Raw genomic sequence first — 17,924 nt, forward strand, 5'->3', positions numbered from 1 at the left:
TGACGATTTGGAATTGAATATATTTTGTGAATTTTAATATTCTGCAATACCAATACATTTTTTTGTATTATTAAATGAAAAGCATTTTTTTTCTGGCTTGATTATTATTGGTAGTTTTTTTTAATTCATCTTTAAGCGTTCTTCCACTGGTCGAAATTAAACGGATGAATAAATTTCTCACAAAAAATGGATCTGCAATGTTATGTGCTTATCCCATGATAGAAATATCAATAATGGATGTTACTTAATATTTTGATGACGAATTGGTATTAATCGTCCTGTGGCAAATATTACATGCATATTAGAACGAGAACATGTTAATGTTAAACTAATATGAATCCTGCTGTGTACCACACCGACACTCTGAGCCAGATGTTTAACGTGCTATTTCACTAGGAAATAGTCCACAGAAAGACATCTCAACCAACCCTGACACATTATTCTGACTCCTAACTGACCATGTATACATATATATAGTGTTTGCTGTGGCAAGCCGTTGTGGAATTTATTCCCTATTTATAAATATTAAAAAATCATTTATTAATATTAAAAAATATTTGTTAATATTAGAAAATGAAAAGAATTTTTAATATAAAAACTCGATTCATCAATATTAAAAAAATATTTTTTGATATTAAAAAATGATTTGTTTTAATTATATATATTAATAGTAATTGATAAATTATTTTTTAATATCACTAAATAGGGAATAAATTTCACAACGGCTTGCCATAGTTTGCTCTTAAATGCCGGGTGCCTAGCTGAGAAGCAACAAATACAAATTTTCAAGTCGGATAAGGATTGAACTCACGACCTTTTGCGCTCAAGGCAAGCACGCTACCACTACACTACAACTTAAAAGGGTTTCCCATTACCAGTCCCATATATGATTGGTCAAAGGTTAAAATGACTAAAACTAAAAAGCTAACATTTAGCATGACACTAAGGTTTTATTAACACTCATTGTTTACCCCAAAATGCAACAAAAGAGGGTTTGTATGGGGTTAACAGAATAGAGAATAATGGGCAAAAAGTGCAGAATAAATGGCAGAATAGAGAAAAATAGGCCAAAAAAAAAAAAGAATAGAGAATAATTGGATGCTGAAATATAAAGAATAGAGAATACTGGGCAAAATGTATAAAGAATAGATAAAAATGGCTAAAACAGTTAAAGAATACAGAATCGAAGGACCCCTCCCGGCCCCAAATCGAGACCCCGAGTCAGAAAACAGTTAAGAAATTCAATTCAGAAAAATTAGGGAAAATCCCCCCTCCCCAACCTCCAACCCGCCTTCCTCTGAATAGATGAGCAAAAACAAGCATGGTATATTATTTCATTTGTAATCATTTGAATCTTCATAAAGTATAAAGTAAACTGTGACCCTTTTGGAAAAGCAGGAAGAACTGAAAGTGGTTTCCCTTACCAGAATAAAATGTAGTTTTGTTTCTAATTAAAAAAAAAGCATATCTGCTATGGATAAGACAACAGATATTTTCATGAAATCGTGAAGTTGATTAGTCCAAGTTCTATATTTAGGTAGAACATACGATTCACGGGTGTTGCTTAATTGAGTGATTTCCTACACTTTATGCTTTTTATTCCGTAAAGGTGAACATAGTCACGGTACGTTTGCTGGACCATCGGACACGAGTATACACCTGTCACAGTCCCGGAGAATGGTTGTAAACATATTTCTCCAGTAATTTTGTAATGCAGCTGTGACCAGAGACGTATTATACAATTGTTTTATACAATATTTTGTTAATAAACACTGTCGTTTTTCTCCTCGAACGTTCTTATTAACTGATTGGGTTCTATTATGTAGAATGCTGAAAAGTATATTTCAGACTTATTTTTTTCTCTGGGTTGTTGTTTTAAAAATAAAAAAAAAACGTTTCATTAAGTTCGTTGTGGTGCGTCATCATTTATAACTTTTTGGGTAAACTGATATTATTGCTGAATATTTTAGGGAAGAACAATCTTGCCAGAACCAAGTCTAAAACAGAACCGAACAGAACAGAACAGGAAGTCTGATCTAAGGCGAAGGCCCAATATTTGTTATTGTTGAGGTGGCGTGTTTTTTGCATGGTCAATTCCTTATGACCGGCGTATAATTGATTTTTAATATTTGATAAAAACAACTTGTCAGTTAGAAAGTGTTATTTTAAATGAAGTAGAATTGTAGTTTTTCCCTGTCATATCCGACATAATGCTGACGTGACAGTTGGAAAAACCGACAAGGAAGATCCGGACAACAACGCACAGTAACCGTCCAGCATGGAGGGTGTTCTTTTGAAATGGACAAATTACTTCTCAGGTAAATAAACAGTTCATTGAAATAGTAAACCATTCAAGTCATGCGATTCCACTTTGGCGAGAGGTAGAATCCCCTTTTCATCATACAGGGTAAAAATAAATGGTTACAAGGCACATAATTAACAGTTAACTTAGAGAATGATGCATGTAAATTTTATTCAGGTTATGTCCCTGTTTAATATGGATACATTAAAGTTGAAGTTTTGTTCTGGGCCCAGATATGATTTTGTTTTGCCTGCGACAAAAGTCCCAGAATGCGAGATTTAGGGATGCTAATCCTGCAGGGTCAGGTTTATAGTTTATGGCAGTGTCTGTGCGTACCCGCATGCGGGTACGAATAGTCAGTTGCCATTCATAGGCTACGCGTACCCACATCAGGTTTTATAATAAAATGCCATCGGATCGGGAATGAAACCTGAAATATATACTGAAATTATCGATATTATGGGGGATTTCGTGTAGAATGAGTGAAGATTATTTTCAAATTGTATTTTGGATAATGATACATAATAAACATTGCAAATTAAATGCACACTATGGAAAATGAAACTGTACAAGAAAAACATGATAAAAATTAATACTGGTACTATTATAAAATGTAAATGCAAATTTAAAGAATAAAATTTTACTGATTTTGAAAAATACCCATATGAGATTTAAAAATAATCTTTTAGTAAAATGTAAAACAGAAACTGAAATTTTAAAATATCTTAAACGACTAAAATTAAAGCTTGGGTGTCTATATAAAAATTAAAGAAGCAAGTAATAATGTCAAATTAAACCAATTATAAAAGATTCATGTAACTAATTAAGATTTAGAACAAATTTTACATGTCCAATATGATTGTTTTGGCACATATTTCAACCCTGCACATTTCAAATGTTGCCAGTCCAAACAACAATCAAAGGCCAAAGAGTCCTGATCGTGTAGGTTAATTCGATTTAAAACTACAATTTAAAACAAATACCTTGTATTAGGTCTTTTCCCTGTCGAACATGTTTGGAATTTTTTGCCACCGTGAATACAGGAAAAGTTTCTTTTATACAATTGTATTGAAAATTAATCGACTGATAGTTCTGAACAAATTGTTCCAATTCATGATAACTTTGAAATGTCTTCCCCACATGTATACCACTCTCTTCCATTTTAAGAATATTTATTAACTGAGAAAAACTGTTCACTTACCTATACATGCTATATATAAATATTTATAAAAGTTCTGAGTAGTTTAAATCAATTTTTTCACTAATTGCGACAAATTCCGTATATATTTCACGTTTCATTCCCGATCCGATGGCATTTATCATAAAACCGGATGTGGGTACGCGTAGCCTATGAATGGCAATTTGACTATTCGTACCCGCATGCGGGTACGCGCAGACACTGCCATAATTTATCAGGTTGGGAACAAACCCACTATATGGTGATAATGCCTGCATAGAGTGATTACCCTTCTAAAGAGGGATAAAATTATTGTTAACTGTTTTTGGCTTTGAACTAGCTTTCAGTAACTGTGAGTACTCTCAGATTGTACTTTCGTGTTAATTTGACCTGTTGACACAATTTTTACTGTATTTCTGTATTCAATGTTTACTTATTTTGTGTTATATCTCGTCTCACTATATTTAATATGTACCACCTTTGATAAGTATTTAGTATGACAATAAATTTTCACTTCTGTACTCGCACATTGAACAACAAATTTATTTATTTTGTTAAAAATGCTTACTTCCGTACTAACAACCTGACAACAAAATTATTATATTTAAATTTACCTGTGTACGTTATTTTATTTAACACCATTTTGTCCCAGGTTAGAGTTGTCTTTTTGACACTATTCCTACATTTTTTTTATTACTACCTGTAACGTTTTTGTTATATAGGCACCTAAGTTTTAATATTGTATTTACATGTATATTGTGTCATAGATCAAACTTATTCGTTCAGTGTATGTTTACTTGTTTTTGTTTAAATGTCTTTTTGATCAAGTTAAGCCATTTCAATTGATATTTTATAGTGAGTCTTTTTATGTTGTAATGTTACACTACTGTCTCAGGTTAGGGTGAAGGTTGGCGCCTGCATTTTTATTCACCTGTCCTAAGTCAGCAGCCTGTTGTTCAGTGGTTGTCGTTTGCTGGTGTATTTCATAGGTGTTTCTCGTTTCTTGTTTTTTATATAGATTAGATTGTTGGTTTTCCTGTTTGAATTGTTTTACACTATTCATTTTGGGGCCCTTTACATCTTGCTGTTCGGTTTGAGCCAAGGCTCCGTGTTGAAGGCCGTACTTTGACCTATAATTGTTAACTTTTTATACGACCGCAAAAAAATTTTGCGGTCGTATATTGGTATGACGTTGGCGTCGTCGTCGTCCGGCGTCATCCGAAGACACATTGGTTTTCGCACTCTAACTTTAGTTTAAGTGAAATGGATCTCTATGAAATTTTACCATAAGGTTCAATACCACAAACGGAAGGTTGGGATTGATTTTGGGGGTTATGGTACCAACAGTTAAGGAATTAGGGGCCAAAAAGGGGCCTAAAATAAGCATTTTTGTAACTTCCAGACATAACTTGTGTGTTAGTGTATGGATCTCTCTGACATTGTACCACAAGGTTCAATATCACACAGGGAATGCTGGTATTGATTTTGGGGGTAATTGCCTCAAAATATTAGGAATTAGGGGCCAAAAAAGGGGCAAAAAACAAGCATTTTTCTAGTTTCGTAATAATAACTTGTGTGTAAGTGTATGGATCTTTCTGAAATTGTACTACAAGGTTCCATATCACAAAGGGAAAGCTGGAATTGAGTTTGGGGGTAATTGCCCAAACCGTTTAGGAATAAGGGGCCAAAAAGGGGCAAAAAATAAGCATTTTTCTAGTTTCCAGACAATAACTTGTGTTCAAGTGTATGGATCTCTCTGAAATTGTTCTGCAAGGTACCATACCACAAAGGGAAGGCTGGGATTGAGTTTGGGGGTGATGAATCATAAGGGGGTTAAAAAAATTTGGGGGGGGGGGATTTTTTTTTTTTTTCCTTTTTTTTTTTCTTTTAAAATTTTCCATTTTAAGTTGGTTATTTCTGTTTTATATTTAAAAGCAAATAATAATGATATGGTAGGAGATACACACCAAACAGGATGTGTAAATTATTATATAATAAGTATTGTGCAATAGCAAGAAATTTTCAATTGCACAGTATTGCACAATAGCAAGAAATCTTCAATTGTACAGTATTGCGCAATAGCAAGAAATCTTCAATTGCACAGTATTATGCAATAGCAAGAAATATCCAATAGCACAATATTGCGCAATAGCAAGAAATTGTCAATTGTACAGTATTGCGCAATAGCAAGAAATATTCAATTGCACAGTATTGTGCAAAAGAAGATACTTCGTATAAATTGCTTATTTCTTGACCAATTTCAATGGGGTTTTATTCTTGAATTCTTGCGGTTCTTTAATATGCTGATTCTAACCGTGTATTAAGTTTTTGGATTTTGGGCCCCGTTTTTAAATTGGTCCACATTGAGGTCCAAAGGGTCCAAAATTAAACTTAATGATTGATTTCATCAAAAATTGAATTATTGGGGTTCTTTGATATGCCGAATCTAACCGTGTATTTAGATTCTTAATTTTTGGTTCCGTTTTCAAATTGGTCTACATTAAGGTCCAAAGGGTCCAAAATTAAACTTAGTTTGATTTTAACAAAAATTGAATTCTTAGGGTTCTTTGATATGCTGAATCTAAACATGTATTTAGATTTTTGATTATGGGCCCAGTTTTCAAGTTGGTCCAAATCGGGGTCCAAAATTAAACTTTGTTTGATTTCAACAAAAATTGAATATATGGGGTTCTTTGATATGCTGAATCTAACCATGTATTTAGATTTTTGATTTTTGGGCCCCATTATCAACTTTGTCCACATTGAGGTCAAAAGGGTCCAAAATTAAACTTTGTTTGATTTCATCAAAAATTGAATTCTTGGGGTTCTTTGATATGCTGAATCTAACCATGTATTTGGATTTTGAATATTGGACCATAATAGGTGAATGTCCAATTTATAATTTTTAAGTTCTTAGACCACATTCATTCTGTGTCAGAAACCTATGCTGTGTCAAATATTTAATCACAATCCAAATTCAGAGCTGTATCAAGCTTGAATGTTGTGTCCATACTTGCCCCAACTGTTCAGGGTTTGACCTCTGCGGTCGTATCAAGCTACGCCCTGTGGAGCATTTTATTATACATTGTGACTTGGATGGAGAGTTGTCTCATTGGCACTCATACCACATCTTCTTATTTATATGTACCGTACATGCATATTGCTTTTTTGAAAATGAAAAAAAAAATTATTATCTTACTGTTATGGAACTTTGTCAAAATGCTTACTACATGTATATTTGAAGTATGGAATGATTGTCAGGCTGATATCAAGTTGAAATTAAACAAAAGAAATGGAAATCTTTATTAGAGAAGGTAAAAAAGGCCAAGCAGGTATATTTCAATTGTTTACATCTGTTTCTATGGGCTTTAAAAGAATAATGTAGGTGCATAATTTAGGATTTTATGCATCTTATATACATGGTTTTACATAATTTTGATATGGAGCTTGAATTAAAGAATAATATCACAAAACAGTCGATTGTGGTAAGTGTAAATACATGTGGATCTTTTTATACGAGTGAAAAATTTTTGCAGTCGTATAATGTTATGACGTTGTCAGCATAGTCCTCATTGTCCCAAAACATTTGGTTTCCAGACAATAACTTAAGTACAAGTGTATGGATCTCTATGAAATTGTACCACTAGGTAGCATATCACAAAAGGAAGGTTGGGATTGATTTTGGGAATTTTTGTCCTTACTGTTTAGGAATTAGGGGCCAAAAACAAACATTTTTCTTGTTTCAGGACAATAACTTGTGTATAAGTTTATGGATATCTATGAAATTGTACCACAAGGTTTCGGCATACCTCAAAAAGAAGGTTGGGATTGATTTTGGGGTTATGACCCAAACCGTTTAGGAATTAGGGGCCAAAACAAGCATTTTTCTTGTTTCAGGACAATAACTTGTGTATAAGTTTATGGATCTCTATGAAATTGTACCACAAAGTTCCATACCTCAAAAGGAAGGTTGGGATTGATTTTGGGGGTTATGACCCAAACCGTTTAGGAATTAGGGGGTTTAAGTCTATGGATCTCTATGGAATTGTACTACAAGGTTCCATACCATAAAATGGTGGTTGGGATTTAAATTGAAGTTGGTCTAAATCAGGGTCCAAAATTAAACTTTGTTTGATTTCAACCAAAATTGAATATATGGGGATCTTTGATATCCTGAATCTAACGGTGTATTTAGATATTGGATTTTGGGCCCCGCTATCAAATTGGTCCACAATGAGGTCCAAAAGGTCAAAGATTTTGGATATTGGACCAAAATAGGTATAAGTCCAATTTCAGATTTTTCAGTTCTTTGACACATTTATTCTCATAGGTGTCAGAATAATTCTGTGTCAGAAACCTATGCTGTGTCAAATATTCAATCAAAATCCAAATTCAGAACTATCAAGTTTGAATGTAGTGTCCACACTTTGTCCAACTGTTCAGGGTTGGACCTCTGCAGTCGTATCAAGCTATGCCCCACGGAGAATTTAATTTGTGCATAAGCATAAATTCCACGTATAAAAAATACACAGAAAGATAAGAGATTGATCTTTTTAAAACATTAATTTGCATTTCTTCCCCCGGTGATAGTTTATTTGGAAAAAATCCTAAAAATGGGCAATAGTTTCATCAAAAAAGGAAAGTCAAGTACACCTTTTCATGTTCAGGTGTGTTGGAGTTGACTGTTTTGTCTAGAAAATGTATAAAGCAAAAATATTTGATATATCATCTCGTTTCAGATTCTAATATTTTTATATATTTAGGCTACAGGTTGATAGAATAGCTTTAAAAACTCACAGTACTAAAAAATGAAAGATATGGGTCAAGTGAAATGTCTTTCTAATGAGTCATAACAACAGAGTTGGTGTGTTGAACTAATTTTTACTAAAAACCCTTGATGACAGACTTTACAAGTGGATCTTAAAAATGCATTACTTCAAAAAAAAATTCCATTTTTTGTGTGTATTATCTACGGTAATTTGTTTTCAACCTCTGAAAATTTTTAGGCTGCCGTTCCACATAATATTTATTTTAAAAAATTCCTCCTGACAACCGATCAGACAGTAGTTTTAAGTTTAACTAAAGGCCTTAAAGTACATTAAACGGTGCTTAATACTTTTACTAATTGTGACTTGGATGGAGAGTTGTCTCATTGGCACTCATACCTCATCTTCTTATATTTACTTAAAAACAAGAAGATACATAAATTTGTCTTTTAAAATACAACTGGCATATAAGGATGGTAATGATGCTATGTGGATGAATTTATCGGTTTTCAAGGGCTAAATTGACATAGCATCATCCCTACAATGGCTTCCATTTTTGTCCCCCGTGCAACGCGTTAGGCATCTGTCCGGTCTTGTTAGCGCTCTTATGTGTACAATTCTTGCCAGATTTTTATGAAACTTATATCATAGGTTTAATTCAGCAATGTCTTGGATGAGTTCGAAAATAAGTGCTGATCAATAATTTTTTAATGAGTTATGCCGCTTTGAAACATTAATTATATTGAAAATTGCATCGTTAGCACTCTCATTTGTACAATTCTTGCCAGATTTTTATGAAACTTATATCATAGGTTTATATTAGCAATGTCTTGGAAGAGTTCGAAAATCAGTACTGATCAATTATTTTTAAAATAGTTAAGCCCCTTGGAAACATTATTTTTATGGAAAATTGCATCTTTAGCGCTCTCTTGTGTTCAATTCTTGACAGATTTTAATGAAACTTATATCATAGGTTTATATCAGCAATGTCTTGGACAAGTTAAAAAATCAGTGCCGATCAATTATTTTTAAAAGAGTTATGCCCCTTGGAAACATTAACTATATGATCGCTCTAATGTATACAATTTTTGCCAGATTATTACCTCCTTACCTGAACTTGATGAGCATATGTAATACCTGAATTACAAACCAAAGGTGTTTAAACTCTTTAACACTGATAATTAATATACTATTACACTCTCAGTAATGACATTTTATATTTGTAGGTTGACAGCCTAGATGGTTTGTTCTCAGTAATGACATTTTATATATGTAGGTTGGCACCCTTGATGGTTTGTTCTCAGTAATGACATTTTATATATGAAGGTTGGCACCCTTGATGGTTTGTTCTCAGTAATGACATTTTATATATGTAGGTTTGCAGCCTCAATGGTTTGTTCTCAGTAATGACATTTTATATTTGTAGGTTGGCACCCTTGATGGTTTGTTCTTAGTAATGACATTTTATCTTTGTAGTTTGGCAGCCTCAATGGTTTGTTCTTAGTAATGACATTTTATATTTGTAGGTTGGCACCCTTGATGGTTTGTTCTCAGTAACGACATTTTATCTTTGTAGGTTGGCAGCCACGATGGTTTGTTCTCAGTAATGACATTTTATCCTATTACAAATCACAAGAAGAAATGGTGAATGGATGTAAAGGATCTATAAGAATGGCCACCTGTGATATAAGAGGTATATTTGCAATGTTTGAATAAAATAATGACAACAGAAGATGGGTGGATGTTACTGTCTAGCTCAAAATCTTTCAACCATTTTCTGGACACGAAAATTTTTGTGATGTATTTATGAATATAAAGTCAACTTTAAACTAGGCTAACAAACAGTGTCAGATACAAAATCTAGCTAGGCATCACACTTGAGAGCATCAATTGTTGCTCTTAATTCTAAATGCATGTATCATATTCTCAGCATAGAAGCATTAAAATATCAATTTTAATTTTAGAATAGCAACGTTCACAAACCCCACCAACTGGGGGTGATCTCAGATTCTCAGGAAGGGTAAGCAGATACTGGGGGTGATCTCAGATTCTCAGGAAGGGTAAGCAGATACTGGGGGTGATCTCAGATTCTCAGGAAGGGTAAGCAGATACTGGGGGTGATCTAAGATTCTCAGGAAGGGTGATCAGATACTGGGGGTGATCAAGATTCTCAGGAAGGGTAAGCAGATACTGGGGGTGATCTAAGATTCTCAGGAAGGGTGATCAGATACTGGGGGTGATCTAAGATAACAGGAAGGGTAAGCAGATACTGGGGTGATCTAAGATTCTCAGGAAGGGTAAGCAGATACTGGAGGTGATCTAAGATTCTCAGGAAGGGTAAGCAGATACTGGGGGTGATCTAAGATTATCAGGAAGGGTGATCAGATACTGAGGGTGATCTAAGATTCTCAGGAAGGGTGATCAGATACTGGGGGTGATCTAAGATTCTCAGGAAGGGTAAGCAGATACTGGGGGTGATCTTAAGATTCTCAGGAAGGGTAAGCAGATACTGGGGGTGATCTAAGATTATCAGGAAGGGTGATCAGATACTGGGGGTGATCTCAGATTCTCAGGAAGGGTGATCAGATACTGCTCCACTAGTGGCACCCATAATGTTACTCACTAAATGAGAATTATCACTGAAGTAGACATTTCCCTTCAAAGTACAATCAAATGCAGTTTGTGTTAGATGTGATACCTATATAAATTTTATATATTTTTACATTTTTATTTTAAAGTTCACCAAACAGATCATTGTCGACTAGATCTCATAATTCCTGGAGAACAACATTTCTATGTTAGAGCTGCCACATCACAGGAGCGGCAACAGTGGCTTGTGGCATTAGGATCTGCTAAAGCTTCTCAAAAAAATGCGAGAAAACCTGATGATACTGTTGTTAATAGAGGTAATATTTAAGAGATACAATTTTCATATTGGCTAGTGTACTATTTTGTGTTATTTTTGTACTGGAGCAGCACAATGATTACCGTTGAAAACCCTGTTTATAGTCGTAATAGTAGAATGTAGACAATGAATTTAATAAAACTGAATCATTTTAATGAAACATTTTGTGAGTTGTGACACTCATTATATATTACAAAGTTATAAATAATTTGTATATGTCTTTTATTTTCCAAAGTATTAAGTATTATAGACCTTATCGCTGTTTGTGGATCTGCGACACTTGACCCAGGAATTTGGGACAATTGAAATGTTGACATCATATATACAACAATGGCTTTTCGTTTGTGGCGTCAGACATTTTCTCTTGTGACATCTAAAGTTTACGGAAACTTCTGTAATGTCCATTAATGGCAGACAAATAGCAATAAGGTGTATTGTTTGAGTACCCATGAACTTGAATGGCTGACATTTCCATTAGCATACAAATATACTAGTGTTGTCAATGGTAAACCAGTTTATTGATGAATTGTCTAAAATGAGATTAAAAAGATATAAATGTATTAATTACTTCATTGTTGCTTGTGTAACATCCATAAATGTGTATTGAAAAAGAGAGGCGAAAGATACCAAAGGGACATTCAAACTCATTAGTCAAAAATAAACTGACAATGCCATGGCTAAAAAAGAAAAAGACAAACAGACAAACAATAGTACACAAAACACATTCATGAATTTTAAAAATTATCACTTTTTTATTTTGTAATGCAATCAATTGTCCATGTAATGATTACCGGTACTTAGTTAACAATGTAAACATTTTATTTTTACATATTTAATTGGCACACAATCATCTTGTCTATCAGCTAGGGGCAACATCTTAAGTAAACATAGTTTACAGGGTATGCTATAAATGTGTAAAACAGATCAAACATTTAACTGTTGTTAGCTGATCAAAGTAAAGGATTTATATAAAATTAAGATGTGGTATGATTGCCAATGAGACAACCTTCCACAAGAGACCAAAGGACATAGAAGATAGCAACTATTGGGCAAAGGGTTTCAACAATGAGCAAAACCCATACCACATATTAGTTTATTTTTTCACTTTAGCTTAATATATAGTGTGGACGTTAATGTAAAAATGTCATCATCCACTTACTTGGCTTGGCCATATATCAAATGAAATGCAAATTTGGTGTACTAGTATACTGATCTTATCGTGTAGACATAAACAATGTAGATCTTGGGTAGGGTGTCACAATAAACATCAAAACAGTATCATATAACATGCATTTCTATAGCTGCAGATATTTTGTCTTTGAACATCAATTTAATACTAATGAACAGTTTAATCAGTACAAAAATTATCAGAATAAGCAATTCCTGTTAATTCATTATTATTTTTGTGGATTTTGTGGGTAAAGGCAAACCAAGAATTTAAATATTCAGCAAAGTACAAATATTGTATAGGCTTGTATGCAGACTTGCAAAACCATGGAATCAAACATTTACAAAAGTATAATTTTTCCTCAATCCACAAAAATTGGTGACGATGAAAATAAATTAATCCACATTAGGTAAAAATGTTCAATTTGACAACACTGATATATACTTTGTATTTCAGATCATTCTAAAATTAAATGATAGTATGGGAAACTAGTAACAAAAATTGAGAGTTAAGGCAGAATTATTTTGATTTTCCAATATTTGTTTTTTTATACCCATGTCAAGAATTGGGTGGAACGGGAAGTTGGTTCACTTTGTTCCATGAAATTTTGGTCACATTTATATTTTGGAACTATTGTTCATTTAGTTCCTTTTTACTGAAAATTTATAGCAGTGGTATCAATTTGGATAGCAAAATGTCACAGTTCAACTTGTTTTTTTTCACACAAACTATGAAGTTTGAACATTTTTGTGGAAATTTAATTGATAATTTCCGTTACAATATATTTATCATTAGTCCTCAATGTGTTGTTCCGCATGTTTTAATATAAAATGGATTTGAACTTGCTTACTTTACTTTATTGAAATACACTTTATGCCCATATGTGCCAATGGCTTACAACAAACATGAACAAACAAATGGAATAACATCATATTGAAACATTTTTAAAAACTTTTTTGATAAGGAGCGTAATCGATGCCATGTGTATGTTTTGATTTACAAAGTTGTGTTAATTTATTTTTATAAATATTACTGCATATTTTTTCTCTATATTTTAGGAGATGTTTCACCAGATTTATTAAGAACAAAGAAATCAGAATTACGATTATATTGTGATTTGTTAATGCAACAAGTTCATTCAGTTAAGAGTACAATACAAGAAAAACAAGACATTCAGGTAGGTCATAGAAACAGAAAAATGAAAATTGATGGAAGGATTGATATGTAATGTCCAGTGGCAAATATTACATGCATATCAGGATGAGAACATGTTGATGTGATATAAATATGAATCCTGCTTTGTATCAGACCAACATGTTTAGCTGGTTTTTCAATGTGCTAGTTTCAAGGTAACATTTGGCGGGAAGATATTTCACCCTACCCCTATACATTATTCTGACTCTAAGCCTATCAGTCTTTACTCTTCAGCTACTTCTAAATGTTACCTTCTTAGTGGAGAAGCAGTGAAAACTAATTTTCAAGTCTCTGGTTTGACCTGGTTGGGAACAAAACCTACAACCTTCTGCACTGGAGACCAGCATTCTACTGCAAAATCAACAAGGCAGTTAAAACAGTTAGAAATAAAAAAAAAAAACAATTTACTCGTTATCAATATTAACTATTTATATCAGTAGATTACAAAGCAACATCCACAAATAAAAACTGACCACCACAAAATAGCTCAATAGTGCTGAAAGTGGCATTAAACACCAATCAATCAATCAATTAATCAATACAAAGCAACAAATGTTCAAGCTTTTGTACAACTTGTGCTAGGCTATATTATATTTATGTAATACAGAATATCTTTTTGGTGTTCACATAAGGGACGACATCAAAAGTTCAATGTAGGATAAAAAACTTAATTCACCTAATGACCCCCACTCTTAACTTAATTTGGATAAAATTGATTGACCAATATGGATATATGTAAAATCTATTTTGGATAAACAAAACTTGCAGCAATTTTAACCCCCCCACCCCCAAATTATTTGATTTAAGTTTTTTATCCTACATTGATCTTTTGATGTCGTCCCTAATATCCATATAAGCTTGAAACATTGATATCAGAGAGTCTTGACAGGGTTTACATAGTAGAGAATAATGGGCAAAACAATGAATAGAGAAAAATGGGGACTTGTATTACTTTAGCTGAACTCTCATAAGGTTTCATTTGTTATATTTTCTGTATTTTAGAAGTTGGAAGAAGCCAGCTCACTTTTGGGACCAACATGTGACACATTTATACAGACATTGGAAGAATGCATGGCATTAGCAAAAGCTGGGGTGGGGATGGAGTCGGGAATACTGAGTTCTCCAATCCATTCCACTAAATCATTACCATCTCTACCTTTACACATTCCAAAAAAAAAGGTAAGTTATTTAAGATAGGTTCTTCAGTGTTTTTTACTTTGAATATAGGTCTATTATGTATTTAGAGAGCCAAGTATTTAAATGACCATAGAAATATTTCATCGAAGGATTTGACTTGGAAGTTTGAATTTCTATTTTTTTTTTATTCCCCCCCCCCCCCCCATTTTTCCAAAAGGAGGTTGTGGATACTGATTTACCTCTGTCTGTCCATTAAGAGTGTATTAATGAAGATAGTAATGAAAAATCTAAATAAGTACATCACCTGTTTTTGACTGGCATGTCTTTCATCAGTTTAGCTTTAGAACTGAGATTATGTAAGTGTTAACAAATTTCCTTGCAAATTTAAAAAAAAAAATGTATTCCCCCTTACCAAAGCAACATGGGGATACTGTTTTACTTCTGTCTGTCCTATTAATTTTTTGTTGCATTTTTCTCAAGAACTACTATAACTTGAATCCAATGTATCTGCATGTTGGTATTTTCACACCCAGTGATTTCTTTCCAGAGTTATTTCCCTTTGCACTAGAATTTTTTTAACTTGTTTCAGTACTTCATTCAAGTAATCTTTATGATTTATTGTATGTGTATATATATAAACGTGTGTGTGTCAAAACTTGCTATATATTAAATCTCAATACAAAAATGTGGAAATATTTAGAAATTTTGTCCTGCTCGTTGGAGAAAAATGTCAGAGATAAATTTGTTTCTTTGTTGAGGCATTCAGTGTTAAAAAGCTGCTGTAATATAGGTAATGCATTCATTGATAAATTGAAACAGAAACAGAAAAGGTTTTAGTGGTACATTTTATTGAGCTAGTTACAGCAGAAAGAGGAAAACCAGCAAAAGTGGTGAACATGAATTTCACAGCTAATGCCCCTTTAAATTTACTTAAATGAGTGAAAAATTGTATATGCATTTAAGAAAGAAATGTTTTGCATTTTCAGATAAAGCCTGGACTGCATAGAACAGTTTCTCATGATTCGTAAGTAAAATATTATGTATAGGGAAATGAAATTGTATTTAAGAGAAAATAGACAGGTTACAGAACCATTTCAAGTTTATATTATTTGAAGTAAATAGACATAAGAATATATAAAACAAACTGATTTTTTTCTGAAATTTTTTTTAAAAGTAGTGAAACATATAAAGTTGATAGAATTCATTTTCATGAAATAGGTCACTTTATACATATCTTCTAGCTTTCATTTTTTTCATGAATTATGTATGGAAAAATCATTCATTAGCTAATCAGGGTTCAGATAAATACACGAATTGTCAGAAGAATCTTTAGAGGTTTCCTTAAGTATGGTCTACACAAATGAATAAAATTATATTCCATATCATTTGCAAATTTGCTTTTTAACTGAAATCTAAATTGACTTGTGTGTATACTGCAGACACATATTCATGAATATTTTATAAAAAGTATTATTAAAGATTGCTTCATAGCCATAATAAATTATTTAGCAACATATCACTAAATTTATCTTATAAGGACATCACCAAGAGCTCGTGCAGGAAGTGATTCCCCTTCAACAAAGGACCATAACTCATCCAGACAAAGGACCACATCAGAATCATCACTTACAAATCATTCCATAGCAGAAATAGACATATCTGGAGATAAATCCAATTCAATTAATGTATCACTAAATTCATCTCATAATAATTCTGTTAGCGTAGATCAAAAGGACCATTCTTTACAACATGATAATATACCAGAAAAAATTTCATCAATAGACCGGTTAAAACAAGACACAAATTTAAACAATGTTGAATCAATGTCAAGTTCCAGTGTCAACAGTGAAGAGGATTTCAAGGATGCTATTGATGCTAAAATTCCTACTTTTTTCTCCACAATGGATACAAGGTAAAAGAAAAAAACTATTTTAAGAAAAAAATTTGCATGAAAAATATTTGTAATAGCTTAGTTGAATATGTAAATGGCAGTCAAAATTTTATTGTGTAATAGAACAACTCTGTTCAGTAAATGTCATATGAACAGAGTTTCTTGAAATTATAATATGTTATGGAAATTATTGAACAATTGCATATATAAATACTAAACTAAGTCCTCTGGGCACAATTTTTTACAAGTAATACGAATCCATAACATATAATAAACAAAAAATAATTCATTCAGTGAAAACTTACTCTGCTAATTAACTTTCGTTTTTTATTGCGGAAGTTTGTGGAATGTGACCTAAATAAACAATCAACACAGACTTGTGAAGCACATGATATATGAGTGAGATGATCAACATGCAATAGCGATGTTTATTTGTCTTTTTATTAAGTATATTCCCATGCGTTTCTATTTTTTAATTAAACTTTGTCACAACAGTTAAATAATTTTTGTCATAACAGCTAAATGATTTGATGTATTAAATTGTTTCTTTTATCTTCCAGTGCACGAGTGTTTACACACTTTTAATCACAATTTTCCCTCGCATTTGCGCAGTGCAATTGCCAAAGTTTCCATAGTTCAGCATCTCCTTACAAAAAACCTGTATAGTTTTTTATCATGATTTTTTTCAGTTATAACTGTACCTAGATTCATTGCAAGGTATAAATGTCCTTTAAACAGGAGTTGCTTGACCTTTATTCATGGTTCTCTGCAGACAAGCTGGACATTTTATTCTTATCCCAATTTTAATCCCTTTAGACTTAGTAACAAAAGACAATCATGGTAATTATTTGGGCGTCATATCTAGAACAATATTTAACTAAAGACTTTTGATATAAATTTGATGTTCTGACGTAAACTGTTAGATAGACAGTGCATCATAGGAAGTGTGCAACATCAGCATACTAATATTTGCCTTAGACTCTTTATTAATACAAAATCTCACTGTCAAAACCTTTACTTTCATTTTTAAAAAGCACATTTTCCTAATACCGTATGTTGACTTCACAATGGTAAAACACGGACCAGAGACAGATACATAAAATCTGTGTACGTTTACAAAGAAATTGAGTTTAAGTAGGTCTTTCCACGATATTTCTTCAAGAAAATACTTGAAAATAAACGTAAGATAAAGGTATCAATGAAATATTTAGTATTTTGAAGAATTTGGATGCATAATTATATCTCACGCCTGTGCACATGCGCACACCCTGCATCAAATGAAACAACTTGGTTCAGCCAACTAATTAACCTTTATTGTAATGAGCATGATGAGGGGTATTAAAGTAGGGCTTATTTTTAAAGTACTTATTCATCATGTCACTTT

The 17,924-nt window shown here is 32.6% G+C and overlaps 1 protein-coding gene across 3 annotated transcripts in view; it reads left to right on the forward strand.

Annotated features, from left to right (window-relative positions):
- Positions 1 to 2,003: 2,003 nt before the first annotated feature.
- Positions 2,004 to 17,924, forward strand: part of LOC127718893 (pleckstrin homology domain-containing family A member 8-like) — a 39,997-nt gene continuing 24,076 nt past the window's right edge. For all 3 annotated transcript variants that reach the window (XR_007989996.1, XR_007989997.1, XM_052224978.1), the window contains exons 1-7: positions 2,004 to 2,318; positions 9,822 to 9,938; positions 10,984 to 11,151; positions 13,377 to 13,495; positions 14,515 to 14,691; positions 15,636 to 15,673; positions 16,187 to 16,561. Coding sequence is in view for 1 of the 3 variants with exons in the window: in XM_052224978.1 (XP_052080938.1) it covers positions 2,279 to 2,318; positions 9,822 to 9,938; positions 10,984 to 11,151; positions 13,377 to 13,495; positions 14,515 to 14,691; positions 15,636 to 15,673; positions 16,187 to 16,561 (1,034 nt within the window). In the remaining 2 variants the exon portion in view is untranslated. The remainder of the gene's footprint in view (positions 2,319 to 9,821; positions 9,939 to 10,983; positions 11,152 to 13,376; positions 13,496 to 14,514; positions 14,692 to 15,635; positions 15,674 to 16,186; positions 16,562 to 17,924) is intronic.

The sequence above is a fragment of the Mytilus californianus genome, unplaced genomic scaffold, assembly GCF_021869535.1.
Source record: "Mytilus californianus isolate M0D057914Y unplaced genomic scaffold, xbMytCali1.0.p SCAF_10, whole genome shotgun sequence".
NCBI lineage: Eukaryota > Metazoa > Mollusca > Bivalvia > Mytilida > Mytilidae > Mytilus > Mytilus californianus.